Source organism: Globicephala melas, chromosome 5 (genome assembly GCF_963455315.2).
Source record: "Globicephala melas chromosome 5, mGloMel1.2, whole genome shotgun sequence".
In the NCBI taxonomy this organism is placed as follows: domain Eukaryota; kingdom Metazoa; phylum Chordata; class Mammalia; order Artiodactyla; family Delphinidae; genus Globicephala; species Globicephala melas.
This window is the reverse complement of record NC_083318.1, coordinates 107,658,073-107,675,057: the sequence shown is the minus strand read 5'-3', so window position 1 is coordinate 107,675,057 and position 16,985 is coordinate 107,658,073. Positions and strand designations below refer to the sequence as shown.

Here is a 16,985-nt window from a genome sequence, read left to right as displayed (position 1 = left end):
ATGTTGAGGAAAGTTCCCTCTATTCCTACTTTCTGGAGGGTTTTTATCATAAATGGGTGTTGAATTTTGTCGAAAGCTTTCTCTGCATCTATTGAGATGACCATATGGTTTTTCTCCTTCAACTTGTTAATATGGTGTATCACATTGATTGATTTGTGTATATTGAAGAATTCTTGCATTCCTGGAATAAACCCCACTTGATCATGGTGTATGATCCTTTTAATGTGCTGTTGGATTCTGTTTGCTAGTATTTTGTTGAGGATTTTTGCATCTATATTCATCAGTGATATTGGCCTGTAGTTATCTTTCTTTGTGACATCCTTGTCTGGTTTTGGTATCAGGGTGATGGTGGCCTTGTAGAATGAGTTTGGAGTGTTCCTCCTTCTGCTATATTCTGGAAGAGTTTGAGAAGGATAGGTGTTAGCTCTTCTCTAAATGTTTGAAAGAATTCGCCTGTGAAGCCATCTGGTCCTGGGCTTTTGTTTGTTGGAAGACTTTTATTCACAGTTTCAATTTCAGTGCTTGTGATTGGTCTGTTCATATTTTCTATTTCTTCCTGATTCCATCCATATTTCTTGAGTGACTTTAATAAGCTGTTGAGCTGAGTGATAAGAGCTTTCCTAAAACAGTGTGCCTTCAGGACACTAGATTCTCCTCATTGCCTGCCTCTGCGTGGCAGATTCTTGCGGAGTCCAGGGTCTCTCAGGGAGCCGTTTATAATAACAAAATATTAGGAGCCTTTTCTAAAGCTTTGGCTCTATTTTCCACTGGTGCAGCCACAGACTAAAGTCCTAAGGGGATTCTCACTGCCCCACAGTGCCCCTAACTTAGCCTTCAGATTCTGGGCTGAGAGAAACAGTGTTTTCAATCCTGGGGCACAATTAAAGCACCTCAAGATTTTAAAAATACGAGGCCAAGGGGCCCCATTTCAGAGATTCTGATTCATTTCTTATGGGATGTGCTTGGGCATCAGTAGTTTTAAAAGCTCCCGAGATGATTCTAATCTCTGTATATGGCAGTTTGAGACCAAGTGGACTAGAGAAATAGCTGAATGGGCCTTCTAACTGAGTGTGGATATCTTGCTTTATTCAGATACTGCAGAAGCCAGTGTGAAGGGAGGCTAATAACGTCATACTGAACTCTAGCTCTCTACCCTAGGTTTAGTGACCGTGTCTTCATAGTGTATGGTTTCATGGAACTGAGATTCCTTTGGTTTATCTCTCCAAGTAAGGCAATATCTGGTTATCACAGACTTCCTTATTATCAGTTCACCCTGAAATGTATCTATGGGAGTGCAGAGAGGTGGTGTGGGATTTGGGAGTCTGAATGACCTCAAATCTTAGATACATGGTCCTGAAATTGAGGGCTGGTCTTTACAACTGCTCTTCTAACCTGGCACTAGCCTCCGGGAAGGCAAAGGCAGTTCATGTTCTGAAGAACTCTTTTTGTTTTGTTTTGCTTTGTTTTATTGAATGAAAGAGTCTTTAAATTCTATAGTACTTTACAGTTTTCAAGTTTCACACATATGATTTCATATAATCCCATAATAACACTTTTCTCCCCCACCCCTATTTTGCCCCTCCCCCCATCCTTCTCCCCACTGGTAACCACTAGTTTGTTCTCTATATCTGTGAGTCTGCTCCTTTTTGTTTTATTACTAGTTTGTTGTATTTTTTAGATTCCACATATAAGTGATATCATACAGTGTTTGTCTTTCTCTGACTTATTTCACTTAGCCCTCCAAGTCCATCCATGTTGCCACTTTTTTATGACTGAGTCATAAAAATCCATTGTGTGTGTGTGTGTATGTAAATATGTATATAAGTACATATGTATATGTGTATTATACATATACCACATTTTCTTTATCCATTCATCTGTTGATGGACACTTAGGTTGCTACCATATCTTGGCAAATGTAAATAATGCTACTATGAACACTGGGGTGCATGTATCTTTTTGAATTAGTGTTTTTGTTTCTTTGGGATATATACACAAAGGAGTGGAATTGCTGGGTTATATGGTGGTTCTGTTTTTAGTTTTTTGAGAAAGCTCCACATTGTTTTCCACAGTGGCTGCACCAATTTACATTCCCACCAAAATGTACGAGGGTTTCCTTTTCTCCACATTGTCACCAGTTTGTTATTTGTGGTCTTTTTGATGATGGCCATTCTGACAGGTGTGAAGTGATATCTCACTGTGGTTTATTTGTTTGTTTGTTTCATTTTGTTTTGTTTGTTTTTGGTTTTTTTTTTTTGTTTTTTGGCTGCGTTGGGTCTCTGTTGCTGCACGTGGGCTTTCTCTAGTTGCAGCAAGTGGGGGCTACTCTTCATTGCGGTGTGCGGGCTTCTCATTGTGGTGGCTTCTCTTGTTGCAGAGCACGGGCTCTAGGCGTGCAGGCTTCATTAGTTGTGGCTCGAGGGCTCAGTAGTTGTGGAGTGCGGGCTCAGTAGTTGTGGCTCACGGGCTGTAGAGCACAGGCTCAGTAGTTGTGGCGCACGGGCTTAGTTGCTCCGCAGCATGTGGGATCTTCCCGGACCAGGGCTTGAACCCGTGTCCCCTGCATTGGCAGGCGGATTCTTAACCACTGGGTCACCAGAGAAGTCCTCATTGTGGTTTTGATTTGCATGAGAGGAAGGTGTTTTAGATAGAACAACATTTTTAAAAAGGCACAGAAATGGGAAAGAGCATGCTGCAAGTGGAGAATTACAAGTAGTTTTTGTATTACAGCTTAAATTGCCTAGTTCTTCATGTTGTTATGGTAAATTTGAGGTGGGGAGTGGTACCTGTGAGAGGTAGGTTGGGGTCAGGTGACAGAAGGCCTTGTATGTCATTCTAGGGTGATTGGATACTTCTGGATGGTTGAGAGCCACTGAAGAGTTTTAAGTAAGGGATAGGCATGGCAAAGGAGAGGTTTGCTTTTTGGCAGTGTGGAATGTGGCTGGCGGGTGGGACAAAGCATGGTTAGCGGACTGCAGGTATGTAGTAGGGAACAGATAATGAAGGCCTCTACTAAGGTAGAGGTAGTAGGGATGGAGCAGACAGGATCGATTTGAGAAACAGTTAAGCCCTGAAATTGGCAGAACTTGGTGATTGGTTGGATGTGGAGTAAGAGAGAGGAAGGAACCTAGGGTGACTGCCGGGCCTCTGGCTCGGGTAACAAGGTGGAATCTAACTGAACTCAGGATCCAGAACAGCAGGTTTGGGGAGTAGATGTGGGAGAGGAGAGGTCAGTTTAGACCTCCTGAGTTTGACGTCTATTCAGCAGACAGGTAGGTATGTGAGATTGGAGCTCAGGCGCCCACTTAATCCAATGATGTAAAGATTTGAGTTCTCAGCATAGGTGTTTGTTAAAACCATGAAAGCAGGTGAGATCAAAGAACAGGGGTGAGGAGAGAGGGGATCAGTAGAGAAAGAACCCTGGGGAACTGCAGTATTTAAAATTGTGGACAGAGGGAAAAGAGAAAAAGATAAACTTTGAGGCTACTTATTTTACCTGTGTAACTCATCAAGGAACACTGGATGATTTGCTGTGAAAAGGGGTTAATGGGTTTCTAGACCATGTACTCTGGAATGCATTCAGAACGGCAATTCCAAATTCCTTTCCTTGTCTAGTGTAGGCTCTCGTTTCTGATGGAGTTTATGGTTGGATAGGTTTATTATTGTTGGTTTATTTATGTCTGCTTTTTATGTGGTATACAGTATTTTAAAGTTCTTACGAAACAATTTATGTTCCTCTATAATCCCATGCAATTTTTAAGAAAGATGCAGATTACTTCAGAAGCATTAGTGTGGAATCCTCCATGAGAGTACTAGAGATTATGGTTCTCGTTCTCTTTTGTTATTTTCTGTGAATATTTGCATTGAGGAAATTTGGCGTTTTGAAAATTCAGACTTTAGCTTTAGGTATATACCCTATATAAAATATATGGTAAAATTTATTATTAAAATACATTTCAGTTATATCTTTTAAAAAATATTTATTTAATTTTATTGTTTATTTTCTTTATTTTTTTGGCTGCGTTGGGTCTTTGTTGTGGCACGTGAGATCTTTTTCATTGCGGTGCATGGGCTTTTCATTGTGGCCTGCAGGTTTTCTCTCTCTAGTTGTGGCACGCAGGCTCCAGAGCACGTGGGCTCTGTAGTTTGTGGCACGCAGTCTCTCTCGTTGAGGCACGCGAGCTCAGTAGTTGTGGTGCGTGGGCTTAGTTGCCCCGCGGCATGTGGGATCTTAGTTCCCTGACCAGGGATTGAACCTGCATCCCTGGCATTAGGAGGCAGATTCTTTACCACTGGACCACCGGGTAAGTCCCTCGGTTACATCTTAATTATCTTAATTTCAAGTTAGCTAAAGGGTAGTGACAGGATAATAATAACCTGAAGTAGGCTTTCATTTTCTACTTGGACATGGTTTTCCTTCCTCCAGCCTTCCCTCCACAATGCCACCTAACTCTTATCTTGTCACTCCCTGCTTTAGAAATTGCTCAGTAGCTCCTCGTGGCCTGAAGTAAAGTCTGCTCTCTTTGGCTGGACAGTCAGCCTTCCATAATCTGGCCCCAGACAACCTTTATTGTCTCATCTGCCACTCCATCTACATACTCCACTTGTATAATAATCATCCCTGAGTGTTTGTCTTTCTGGAGCATTCCATGTACTTCTGTAACACTCTGCCTGTGTGTGATCTGTCCAGGACACCCTTCTCACCATTTCTCAACTTGCCAAAATCTTGTTCATCTCTAGCCTTCCTAGCTAACCCTCCTCCCTTTCCAGGGTGGAATTAATTTATTCTTTCCTGGGTAGCAATTTGTGCATGTACCTGTTCATTAACTATAAGTAGTTATGTCTATTTATTTTCCTTGAGAGATTAAGTCTTTTGAAGGTAAATACAGTGACTTATTGGATCATTTGATAAATATTGAGTTTCTACAAAATGCCAGGCACTGTCTCAGTCACAGTTCTTATTATTATACTGGCAGCACCTACCACAAGGCTTGGCATAAAGTAGTAGAGTTGTTAAAATCCATCTTGAGGCCTCGCTCTGAGAGTTATTAAACCTCTTGGTCTCAGATGAGACCATGCATTATTTCTGACAATGTTTTGAACCAAGTTGTCTTAAAAAGCATTGTTTTGTGTTTTTTTTTAATTGCACTGTTTACTTTTTAACTTTTGTGCTTTAGTCTAAGAAAAAAGGACTAAGTGCAGAGGAAAAGAGAACCCGCATGATGGAAATATTTTTTGAGACGGTAAGTCATTTTCCTTAAGATTTTTAGTATTTTGTGTAATTTTCTCCTTAAGTTTATGTCATCCAGTGTTAACTGTATTTTTTTATTAGAAATCAATAGTGACCAATTTCCTAAAGAATGAATAAAATTCTACAAACACTTGTGGTTCCTGTGAGCTGTGGAGCATGAAAGAATCCTATCCCAGGGTTTGTAGAGTCTCTCCTATCCAGACTGCCCTATACTCTGGCACCATAATTAACTTTCTGAAGCATATATTTGATTGTGTCCCCTTTTACCTGAAAATAATAATGATAATAGCTCACATCTACTGAGTGCTTCCTAGGCGCCATTCACTATTCTAAGCACTTGGTGTAGTTATCTGATCTTATCCTTTTTAACCCTCTGAGATCCTCATTCTACAGATCTGGACATCTGAGACACAGCCTAAGATACCAGCCCTGGATCTCAAAACAAGAAGTGATAGTACTAGGATAAAAACCCAGGGGGGATCATCTGATTATAGAGATAGTGCTAAATACAGCCTCTTTACATTTATAAGCCTGTATATGGTATAACACACATGTGACGGTACATAGCCTCCTTAATTTATTCCAGTTATTCGTGCCTGCCACTAACAGGAAATACGTTTGAAGTTTCTGCTCCTAAGTGGCAGAACCAGGATTCAAACCCAGTCACGTGGCTCTAGAGCCTGTTTTCTGTACAATGGCTTTTCTTGCTTCTAGGTTAAAATCCAAACTTTTGACCTACAAAAATATTAACTTCTTAACGTCTTACCTCTTGACAGAACCTTCAAAGTCTGGTTTGGCCCCAACCTACTGGCTATTTTCATTATTTACAAATATCAATATGAAGAAGGTGGGGAAAATGGCAAAATAGAATGTAAAATTAATAAGTAATGATAATACTTGACATTTTCATTTTGATAATGCAGATTCTCAGTGAAACAAGTGAAATATTGTGGGCACTTTTTTTTTTAACTGTTTGCCCTTTAAGTGAAATCTTACTAGTCTTCCTTACATACAATGACTTACTAAAAGTCATTGGCAATTCAGAACAGAGTATCATATTAATAATGATGATATGATTAGGACGATAAATTGATTACGTTTGTAGGTAAAGATTATGACTACTTATTCTGCTGAGTTGAAATATTTTTCCTATGGTCTTAGAGCAAGAAAAGTAGATTTAATTCCTAGCAGGCAGTGGAAAGCTGGGGAGAGTGGTGAGGGGAGTTAATTTGTTCTTTATGATATTGTTGGCTGTTTTTGATTAAAATTTTTTCAACACTGCTCTCAATGACATTAAGACACTAATGACTAAGGCACCATGACTATAATGAGTATTAGAGGTTAAAGAAGTTCAATAGTTAATGAGTTTTTAGGTAAAGATAGGAATTAATTGTATTAATTGATTGATTTCAGTTCATATATTCCTATACGTATCAATTCATATTAATACATACATAGATTTATTTGAAGTTACTAATTCTTTGCCTGTTACACTTAGGAAGAACATGGCCACAGTACAGCTCAAAGATAGTGAACTTGTATCTGAAGTCTGTATTACCTGATAGCTTTGTGACGTTAAGCAAGTTACTTGACCTAAGTCTCAGTTTCTTCATCTATTAAAAAGGCTAATAATAATTGTACCTAGTTCACAAAGTTGGTATGAGGATTGAATGAAATAATCTGTGTAAAACATTATAATGCTCAGGTCATAAGTGCTTAATTAAAAGTTATCTAACTTTATAACTGTGTGTCTTCCATGGTATCTTTACACATAGTTTTTTGTTTTTGAGAGCTAGAACCATTGTGTTCATCTCTCCTTTATTATCTCTGTTTAATGTAGGGGAGAACCAATATTTACTTGAGACCATTTTCTCTGTCCACTTAAATGACCACACTTTAGTTCTGAGGCTAGTTCTTTGCAAGCGCATTTATTTACATAGCAACCCCACGGGGGCAGCCAGTATGTCTGGGGCTTTTCCCTGATAACCACATCTAGGCAGATGTCTCAATGAGTTCATGTTCTTTTTCCTAAGGTATTTGCAAATAGGTTTGATTAATTGGGTTTTCTTAAACGCATTAGAGGCCTGAAGTTAGTAATTTACTACATGTTCTCTGAGACCCTACAGAATTCTCTTTTAATAGTTTATTTCCAGATGTGCAAAAATTTATTTCACACTCTAGGACCAATGACTTAGTATTTTCCTTAATTTACTAAATCTTAAGTGTACTGAGGTGAAGTTACTTTTTTCAACATTTTATTATTAAAGAGGAAAGAATTTCACTGTGAATACCTATATGCCCAGCTTAGATTCTACCATTAACATTTTATACTCTACTTGCTTTATCATATATATATATATATATATATATATATATATATTCATCTGTCCATTCCTTTATCCATCTATCAGTTCATTTTTTTTGCAGGGGGTTGTATATCTGGGCTACTGGTCTTTTGTCTGGTATGTTTTGTGAATATTGTCTTCCAGTCAGTCTTTTCAGTTTCTTAACAGTACACTTGGATGAGCAGAAGTTTTAAATTTTTATGATGTCTAATTTCCATCCTATTGAAGTTACCTTTTCAAGTTTATGTTGGAAGAAATAGATCCCAGATTTCCATAACACTAATCACAATAATTCTGTTCTAATTACTGAATACTTCAGTCTTTTCAAATATTTCACTTTTATTATCCAAGTTCTTTTTACCAGTTCAACCACAGCTTATTACAAGAAGAAAGGAGTATTCGGCATAGAGTTTTTTCCAACCATAAGATTAAATATTCTCTGTGTATATCTTCCCATAATGTTTTGCTTTGCATGTGGTGGACATGCAGGATGTACGGGTGAATGATTGATAGACAGCCGTAAATTGTATGTTTTTCTTACTTAGGTGTGGCTCTTCCATGAAACCTTAAATGTAAATAAATCTTGACAGCTGTCTGTTTTGCTTTTAGTTAGAACTGCTAATCTGTGATGTATGGTATATGCTAAGCAAAGCACTATTTGTGTTTTCTTCAAATCAAAGTGTCAGAGAAGCTGATTATCTCATGTTAACAAATGATTCATCATAACTAGATTTTATACTTCATTGGGAAGATGTTTTTTGCATTCTGCCCTCCAGTTACTTTAAAGAATTGTATGTTCATGCAAAATCTGTCCATTTTAGGTTCTGTTGAAGGTATTGAACAAGATAATTACAGTTTCTTCTAGCTCTAAAATTCTCGATTCTATTGCACTATTCACTTCCAGTCATGGTTTTTTAGTACAATATTTTATAAACATAATTATGGTAAATATAAATATATAGTAGAAAATAAATGCATGTTTTTCATCTTTCAACTCTTTTAAACAGAAAGATGTATTTCAATTAAAAGACATGGAGAAGATTGCTCCCAAAGAAAAAGGCATTAGTAAGTATCAAAATTGTGCCAGAATGTTTTGGTAAATACCCATCATCTTTCCTGCAACAGTCTTTCACTTCATGGAAACATAAATTTCTAGAGATGAATAATGTCTATAAAAGTCCCAATGTAATGTTTCTGGGCCATGACCATGATTCTTGTGTTTGAAGTATCTGCTGTAGGGAAACTACAGTGGAATATGCATGCATGCCTGTGTGCGCACACACATACGTATACATACACACAATTATACACATTTATTTATTTATGGGTATAATTTACTTCAGAAGAAGTAAAAACTTGTTCATGTATGTTCTGGTATTTGTTAAATGTGATTTACATAGTGTATTAGTTTTCTACAGCTGCTGTAACAAATTACCATAAACTTAATTTCTACTTAACACAGTAGAAATTTATTTTCTCATAGTCTGGAGGCCAGAAGTCTAAAATCAAGGTGTTGGCAGGGTTGGTTCCTTCTGCAAGCTCTGAGGGAGAATCCATGTTATGCTTCTCTCCTAGCTTCTGGTGGCTGCCCACAGTGCTTGGTTTATAGACACATCATTCTAATCTCTGCCTCTGCCTTCACATGGCCTTCCCATTTTTTTTTTTCTCCTCTTCTGTGTCTTATAAGGACACGTGTCATTGGATTTGGGACCCACCTTAAATCCAGGATGATTTTATCATGAGGTCCTTAATTACCTCTCTATAGAACTTTTCCAAAATAAGGTCACATTCACAGGTTCTGGAGGTTATCTTTTGAGGGGTCACTACATATGATATATATATTTTTAAACCTTACTTTCTGATTATATAAGCTATACATGTTATTTTAACAGATTTGGAAATTATAAAGAATATAATAAAAATAAAGGTTGTTCATAATCCCTCTATTCTGAGATCACCACTGTTAACATTTTGGTGTATTTTGATATCTTATTCTTAGGTTCTGTTTATCTGTGTTTGTATGTATCTGTCCATTTCTCTGAGAGGGAACCATGCTGCATATACAGTTTTGTGTTCGTGTATTTTTCCATATACCATCATATCATCTACACTTTCCTATGTCATTTGCTTTAAAAAAAATGATTTACAACCTGTGCATCTCCTAATGTTTCATTCTCTGGCCACCCACTGTGCCATAATTTGCTTAGCCCATTAGCTATTGTTGACCATCTAGGTTGTTACCAAATTTTGCTGCTAAAATTAATGTGTAATTAACATGCCATCCATAAATTTTTTCTAAGACTTATTTTTTGAGTATTTTTAGTTTCACAGCAAAATTGAGAGGAAGGCACAGTATTTCTCCTATACTTCCTGCCCCCACACATGCATAACTTCCCCTATTATCAACATCATTTACCATCGTACATTTGTTACAGTTGACAAACCTGCATGGACACATCATAATCACACTAAGTCCATAATTTACATTAGTATTCACTCTTAGTGTTGTACATTCTATGGGTTTGGACAAAAATGTGTAATGACATGGATCCATCATGACGGTGTCATTATGGTATCATACACCATATTTTCACTGCCCCAAGAATCCTCTGCGCTTCTCCACCTATTCACCCCTTCCTCTCCCCCTGCTGTAAACTTTTTTCCAAATCTCATATTACTTCATTAAGAAATGTCCCCAGAAATTGAATAGAAAAAGAGACTTGTCTGGTTTTAGGCTTTTTATGTGTGTTCTCAAATCGCCTTCAGGAAAGGCTATTATACCCAAATTCGTTTCTCAGAACTATTTTCATTTTTAGAATTCTTTGACATTTCATTTCAGTTTGTACTTCTTTATACATGAGGTTGAATGTTTTGCATTTGGTGTAGACTTTATTATTTTATTTATTAAATCTTTAAATATTTAATAGATTTTATTAAATTGGGGGATCTGCTCTAGGGAAAATTAAAATGGACTTTAAAATATGGATAATTTCTTGGTATAGTTTTACTTGATAGAAAGTAAGAATGGTTTATAATTTCAGACATTTGTGAAATATGACTTTGTATTTTTACATGCTATTTTAAAAACTCTTTTCTGATTTTTAATCTTACCCCTAACCATAACATCCAATATATTTATTTATTTATTGTTTAATTTTATATAGTAGTTTTGTTTTAGTTTCCTTAGCAAGAAAGGTAATACATGTTCATTGTTGGAAAAAAATACGAAAAATAAGCAAGAGGAAGGAAATAAAAATTGCCTCTTAACCTTAATTCAAGATAACTACTGTCACATAAGTGCATACTGTCTTTTAACTTACTTTTCTATATAATACATTTTGGATGTATATATATCCAGGCCATTAAATATTTTATAATGTAAATTTAATGAATGCATTGTATATCATTACAAAAAAAGTACTTTTGAGTCCCGTTATTGTACTGATTTCCAGGGTTTTGCTGTTGAAAACAGTGCTTTGACAAGCATCCTTATACATATCCATCATTATTTTCTTTAACTGAATTTATAAAAGTGAAATTTCTGCATAAGAGATATGCATAAACCTAAGGTTTTAGGTACATATTGCCACATTTTTCCACCCATGTTGAGAGTACCCATTTCCCTGAATCCTTTATTACAATTTTTAGTGTTTTAAATTTGGTAGTTGAGAGATTGTATCTCATGCTTTATTTTGCATTTCTTCAATTATTAGTGGGTTTGAACATTTTTCTTGTTTATTGACGATATTATTACAAATATCGTACATTTAAAAAAATATTTATTTATTTAATTTATTTTTTTGGCTGTGTTGGGTCTTAGTTGCAGCATGTGGGCTCTTCGTTGTGGTGCATGGGCTTCTCTCTAGTGTGGCGTGCAGGTTTTCTCTCTCTAGTTGTGGCGCGTGGGCTTCAGGGCGCATGGGCTCTAGTTTGCGGCACGCAGGCTCTCTAGTTGAGGCACGCGAACTCAGTAGTTGTGGCACGGGCTTAGTTGCCCCCGGCATGTGGGATCTTAGTTCCCCAACCAGGGATTGAACCTGCGTCCCCCCTGCATTGGAAGGCGGATTCTTTACCACTGAACCACCAGGGAAGTCCCTGACCATACATATTTTATAGATGCCCATTGATCTATTTTATTTTTCTGTTGGAGTATTTGTCTTCTTTTGTTATTATTTTTAAAAGCTCCTTATTTATTAACTTATTGACTCAATCTATAATATTTATTGCAAGTGTTTCCCCAGTTCTTGACCTTTTAATTTGATTTATGATGTGTCTTAATATGAAGTCTTTAAAAAATTATCTCTCCTAGCTGCTATGTCAGTAAAAGAAGTCCTTCAAAGCTTGGTTGATGATGGTATGGTTGACTGTGAGAGGATTGGAACATCTAATTATTATTGGGCTTTTCCAAGTAAAGCTCTTCACGCCAGGAAACGTAAGCTGGAGGTTCTGGAATCTCAGGTACACCACCACAATTTTTTTTTTTAATATTTATTTATTTATTTGGCTGCGTCAGGTCTTAGTTGCAGCATGAGGAATCTTTAGTTATGGCATGTGGGATCTAGTTCCCTGACCAGGGATTGAACCCAGGCCCCCTGCATTGGGAGCGTGGAGTCTTAACCGCTGGACCACCAGGGAAGTCCCACCACCACCACAATTTAAAATAATAGATTTGCTTTGTAAGAAAGAAATTTGTTTTACTTAATCCTCTTTTCATTTAGTGGCTTCCGTTAAATTTTTAACATGCATTGTGGTACCATGACAATAACCCCATAAACAAGGTGGCTACTAAGTGACTAATGGATAGGATACACTGGACAAAGGGATGACTCATGTCCCATGTGGTATGAAGCAGGAAGGTGCAACGTTTCATCATGCTGCTCAGAATGGCATGCAATTTAAAACTTATGAATTGTTTATTTCTGGAATTTTCCATCTAATATTCTCAGACTGTGATTGACCACAGGTAACTGAAACCATGGAATATGAAACCACAGATATGAGGGGACTACTATATAGGCAAGGAATGAAACTTTAGGGAAAGGGGCTGTGGACTTGTTTTGGGGTGAAGGGAGAAAGAATCCCGATTTTTCTGGAAGATAACAAGAACAGGAAAAGTTAAACAACAATAGTAAAGTAAATTAATTTCTCTCTGTTTAGAGGTTATGTGAGATTGTGTTTCTTCACAGGAAAATCCTCCTGAAACACCACTTTTTAAAATGATGCTCCTGGGTTTAAGAAGGTTCAACTTTATGGGGAGCCTTTTTTCAGTCAGTGTTCTTAATTACAAGCAACACAAACTAACTCTGGCTGACATTAGCAGAAAAGAAATTTATTGAAAGATATAAGATAGACTTCCAGAATCATGGGGAAGGGTGGACACACAGTTCTAAAAGTAGGCAGGAACTGAGGGAGGATACACAGCCAGACCACAGCCAGAACACACCATGAAGCCTTTCTGGTGAGGATACTGGTACCTCAAACACTGCACCGAACTCTATTGACATTGCTGACCTCAGAAGATAACTCCACTGGCACTCCTGGCTGAAGAACCAGATGTTGCTGCCACCAAAATAAAACAAACAAACAAAAAACCACCAAGAAACTTCTGTACCAGCTCACAGTTCTGGAGGTACATGAGACTGGCCAAGCCTCGACCATGTGCCCACACTCTAGTTATCAGGGGAACTGGGGAAGTAAATAATTGGGGTTTCTAGTTTCTATGGTGGGAGGTAGCTGCCTCCTTTTGGTGCCTGCAATTCGCCAAAGTAGGAAGGGGGTTTGGATCCTCCCATGATAGATACATACCCACAAAATAAATCAAGTGAAAAAGAACACAGGATTTGAAGTCAAAATAACAACAACAGATTTATTGGATACTTACTTTCCTCGATGTGCCAGATACTGTTCTAGGCATTTGGAATCCATTAGCGAACAAAGAATGGAAGCAGGAAACCAGGTAGTTAAGTTCTTGGAATCATCCAGCTATGAAGTAATGGTGGTTTGAACCAAGGCCATAGCAGCCCACCTACACCCCCTCAGCCCTAGGCAACCACTAATTTACTTTCTGTGTCTGTAGATTTCCTTGTTCTGGACATTTCATATGAATGGGATCACATAATATGTGTCTTTCTTGACTTGCTTCTTTCATTTAGCGTAATGTTTTCATGGTTAATCCATGCTGTAATATGTATCCGTATTTCATTCCTTTTTACGGCCAAATAATATTCCATTGTTTGGATATACCACATTTTGTTTGTCTCCTCATCAGTTGATGGCCATTTATGTTTTTTCCACCTTTTGACTGTTATGAATAATGCTGCTATAAAATTTCATGTACAAGTTTTTATGTGGACATATGTTTTTATTTCTCTTGGGAATTTCTGGGTCATATGATAACATTATATTTCATTGATTGAAGAACTTCCAGACTGTTTTCTAAAGTAGCTGCACCATTTTGCATTCCCAGCAGTAGTGTATGAGGCTTCCAGTTTCATCACATCCTCACCAAAACTTGTTGTTACCTGACTTTTTGATTCCAGCCATCCTAGTGGGTTTGAAGTGGTATCTCATTATGGTTATGACTTTCATTTCCCTTATGACTAATCATGACCATCTTTTCATATGTTTACTGGCCATTTGTATATCTTCCTTAGAGAAATGCCCATTCAGATCCTTTGCCCACGTCTCATCTCTTAAACATGATGCTGCATTTTTAAAATTATTATTAGAGTATCGTTGATTTATAATGTTGTGTTAGTTTTAGGTGTACAGCAAAGTGAATCAGTTATATATATGTGTGTGTGTGTGTGTGTGTGTGTGTGTGTATTCTTTTTCAGATTCTTTTCCATTACAGTTTATTATAAGATATTGAATATAGTTCCCTGTGCTATACAGTAGGAGCTTGTTGCATATCTACGATGATGCATTTTGTTTCCTTGCTAGGAAACAACATGCATATTCATCACTCAGGATTTTTTTTTAAACTTAGTTATGCAATTAAAAACTTTATACAGGGTAATTTATTTTTAGGCCTTGTTACATTTTCCTGTCTTTATGACTTTTTGTTCTTGCTTTTATCCCCCTTGAGACTTCCCTCGTCTTTCCTTTCTACCTAGCCAGTTCTAAACATCTCCCCTCAGAAACCTTCTCAAGCTCCCATAGCTTACTGTGTTCTTGCCCTTCTATAAACTCCTGCAATATTTTTGGTTTTACCATAAATAAAATGTATGACTTTAGCAAATACTGCTGGTTGCCTGTCTAATAAACATTGCCCCCTTCTTCATTACTAACAAAACATTTACTATGCTGAGGGAGCAGTGTGTCTTGCTAAAAAATGTTTATCTTCCCAGATTCCCTTGCATCTAAGAATGGCAGTGGGAAACACTTTTGATGAATGAGATGTAAGTGGAAGACTAGCTTGAGGTTTCTGAGAAAATGTTCACTTTCCTGATAAAGGCAAAACCCCTTCTTCTTATCTGTGATATGGACATGAGATCATATTGTGACCCTAAGGTAACAAGTGTTAGGATGAAGACATTCCCTAAGAATGGCCGGGCCTGGATTAAACGAGCTTGGGTCTCTGGTGGCATTTTGACACACTGCACTAGCCTTAGAGTGCCTTACCTTTGGACTTCAAATTGCATAAGAAAATTAAGCCCCCATTTAATGTAGTTTTAGTCAAATACTCTCTTTGTATTCTAAAAGTATATATCCAAAATGGCTAAATTTGCTTTGAAGACTTTTTTTATATAAATGTGACTTAGATCTTGTATTAGTTATCTATTGCTGGAACAGAACTGCATACCCCAAAACTTCATGGCTTAAAGAAACAAACATTTGTATCTCACAGTTTCTGTGGATCAGGTTTAGTTAGGCTCAAAGTCTCACATGAGGCTGTAGTTTAGTTAGGCTCAGAGTCTCACATGAGGCTGTAGTCAGACTGTTGGCCAGGGCTGCATTCTCATCAGAAGGCTCATCTGGGAGAAGATTTACTTCTGAACTCAATCTTAATGGTTATTGAATTTAGTTCCCTACAGGCTATGGGGCTGAGGTCTTCAGTTCCTGGAAGGCTATTGGACTGATGGCCTAATTCCTTGATAGCTTTTAGCCAGCTGCCTCCCTCGTTCCTTATATCATGGGCTTCTCCATAGGACAGCTCACAATGTGGCAGCTGCCTTTCCTCAGAGGAGATGTGTGTGGAGAGTCCAAGACAGAAGCCACAGGGGTTTTTGTATCTTAATCTTGGAAATGACATCCCATCACCTCTGCCTCATTCCATTCCCTAGCAACAAATCATTAAATTTCATATTCAAGGAAAGATTATACATGGGCATAAATACCAAGAGGCAAGGATCATTGGAACCATCTTAGAGGATACATATCACAGATTTTTCATTCTTTTTACTTCCCAAATGTATAAATCTTATCTTTTTGATTATTTTTTTAAAAAAAGCTTTATTGAGGATTAATTGACATACCCAAGTTGCTCATATTTAAAGTTTATATACTGATAAGTTCTTTTTGTTTTTTTTGTGTTTTTTTGTGGTATACGGGCCTCTCACTGCTGTGGCCTCTCCCGTTGCGGAGCACAGGCTCCAGATGCGCAGGCTCAGCGGCCATGGCTCATGGGCCCAGCCGCTCTGTGGCATGTGGGATCTTCCCGGACTGGGGCACGAACCCATGTCCACTGCATTGACAGGCGGACTCTCAACCACTGCGCCATCAGGGAAGCCCTATACTGATAAGTTTTGACATATATATACATCCATGGAACCATCACCACCATCAAGATAAGGAGCATACACATCACCCCTAAAATTTTCTTCATTCCCCTTTTTAATCTTTGTCTCCTGCCCACCACCCTCCCCCACCCCCCAACACACACACACACACACACACACACACACACACACACACACTGCTTCCCTTGCCCCCATCCCCAGGCAACCACTGATTTGCCTTCTGCCATTATACATTAGTTTATATTTCCTAGAATTTTATATTAAGGGAATCATGCATTATATACTCTATTTCCTGGCTTCTTATACTTAGCATAACTGAGATGTATCCATGTTGCTGTATATATTACTCATGCATTTTTATTGCTGAATGGTATTTCATTGTATAGATATACAACAGTTGTTTACCTGTTGATGGGCATTTGGGGGTTTTGTTTGTTTTAGTTTGGAGTTATTATAAATAAAGCTTCTATGAATATTCATATATGTCTTTGTATGAACATATCTTTTAGTTTATATTGCGTAAATACCTAGGGACGGAATGGCTGGATCATATGGTAGTTGTATGTATAAATTTTTAAGAGATTGCCAAGACTGTTTTCCAAAGCGCCTGTGCTATTTTAGGTTCCTGCCAACAGTGTATGAGAGTTC

The 16,985-nt window shown here is 37.7% G+C and overlaps 1 protein-coding gene across 1 annotated transcript in view; it reads left to right on the top strand.

The window, feature by feature from the left end:
* The first annotated feature begins 5,202 nt into the window (after positions 1–5,202).
* Positions 5,203–16,985, top strand: part of MND1 (meiotic nuclear divisions 1) — a 73,183-nt gene continuing 61,400 nt past the window's right edge. Inside the window, exons 1-3 of the mRNA XM_060298708.2 lie at positions 5,203–5,243; positions 8,604–8,661; positions 11,906–12,054. Of these exons, the coding sequence (XP_060154691.2) occupies positions 5,220–5,243; positions 8,604–8,661; positions 11,906–12,054 (231 nt within the window). The 5' untranslated portion in view covers positions 5,203–5,219. The remainder of the gene's footprint in view (positions 5,244–8,603; positions 8,662–11,905; positions 12,055–16,985) is intronic.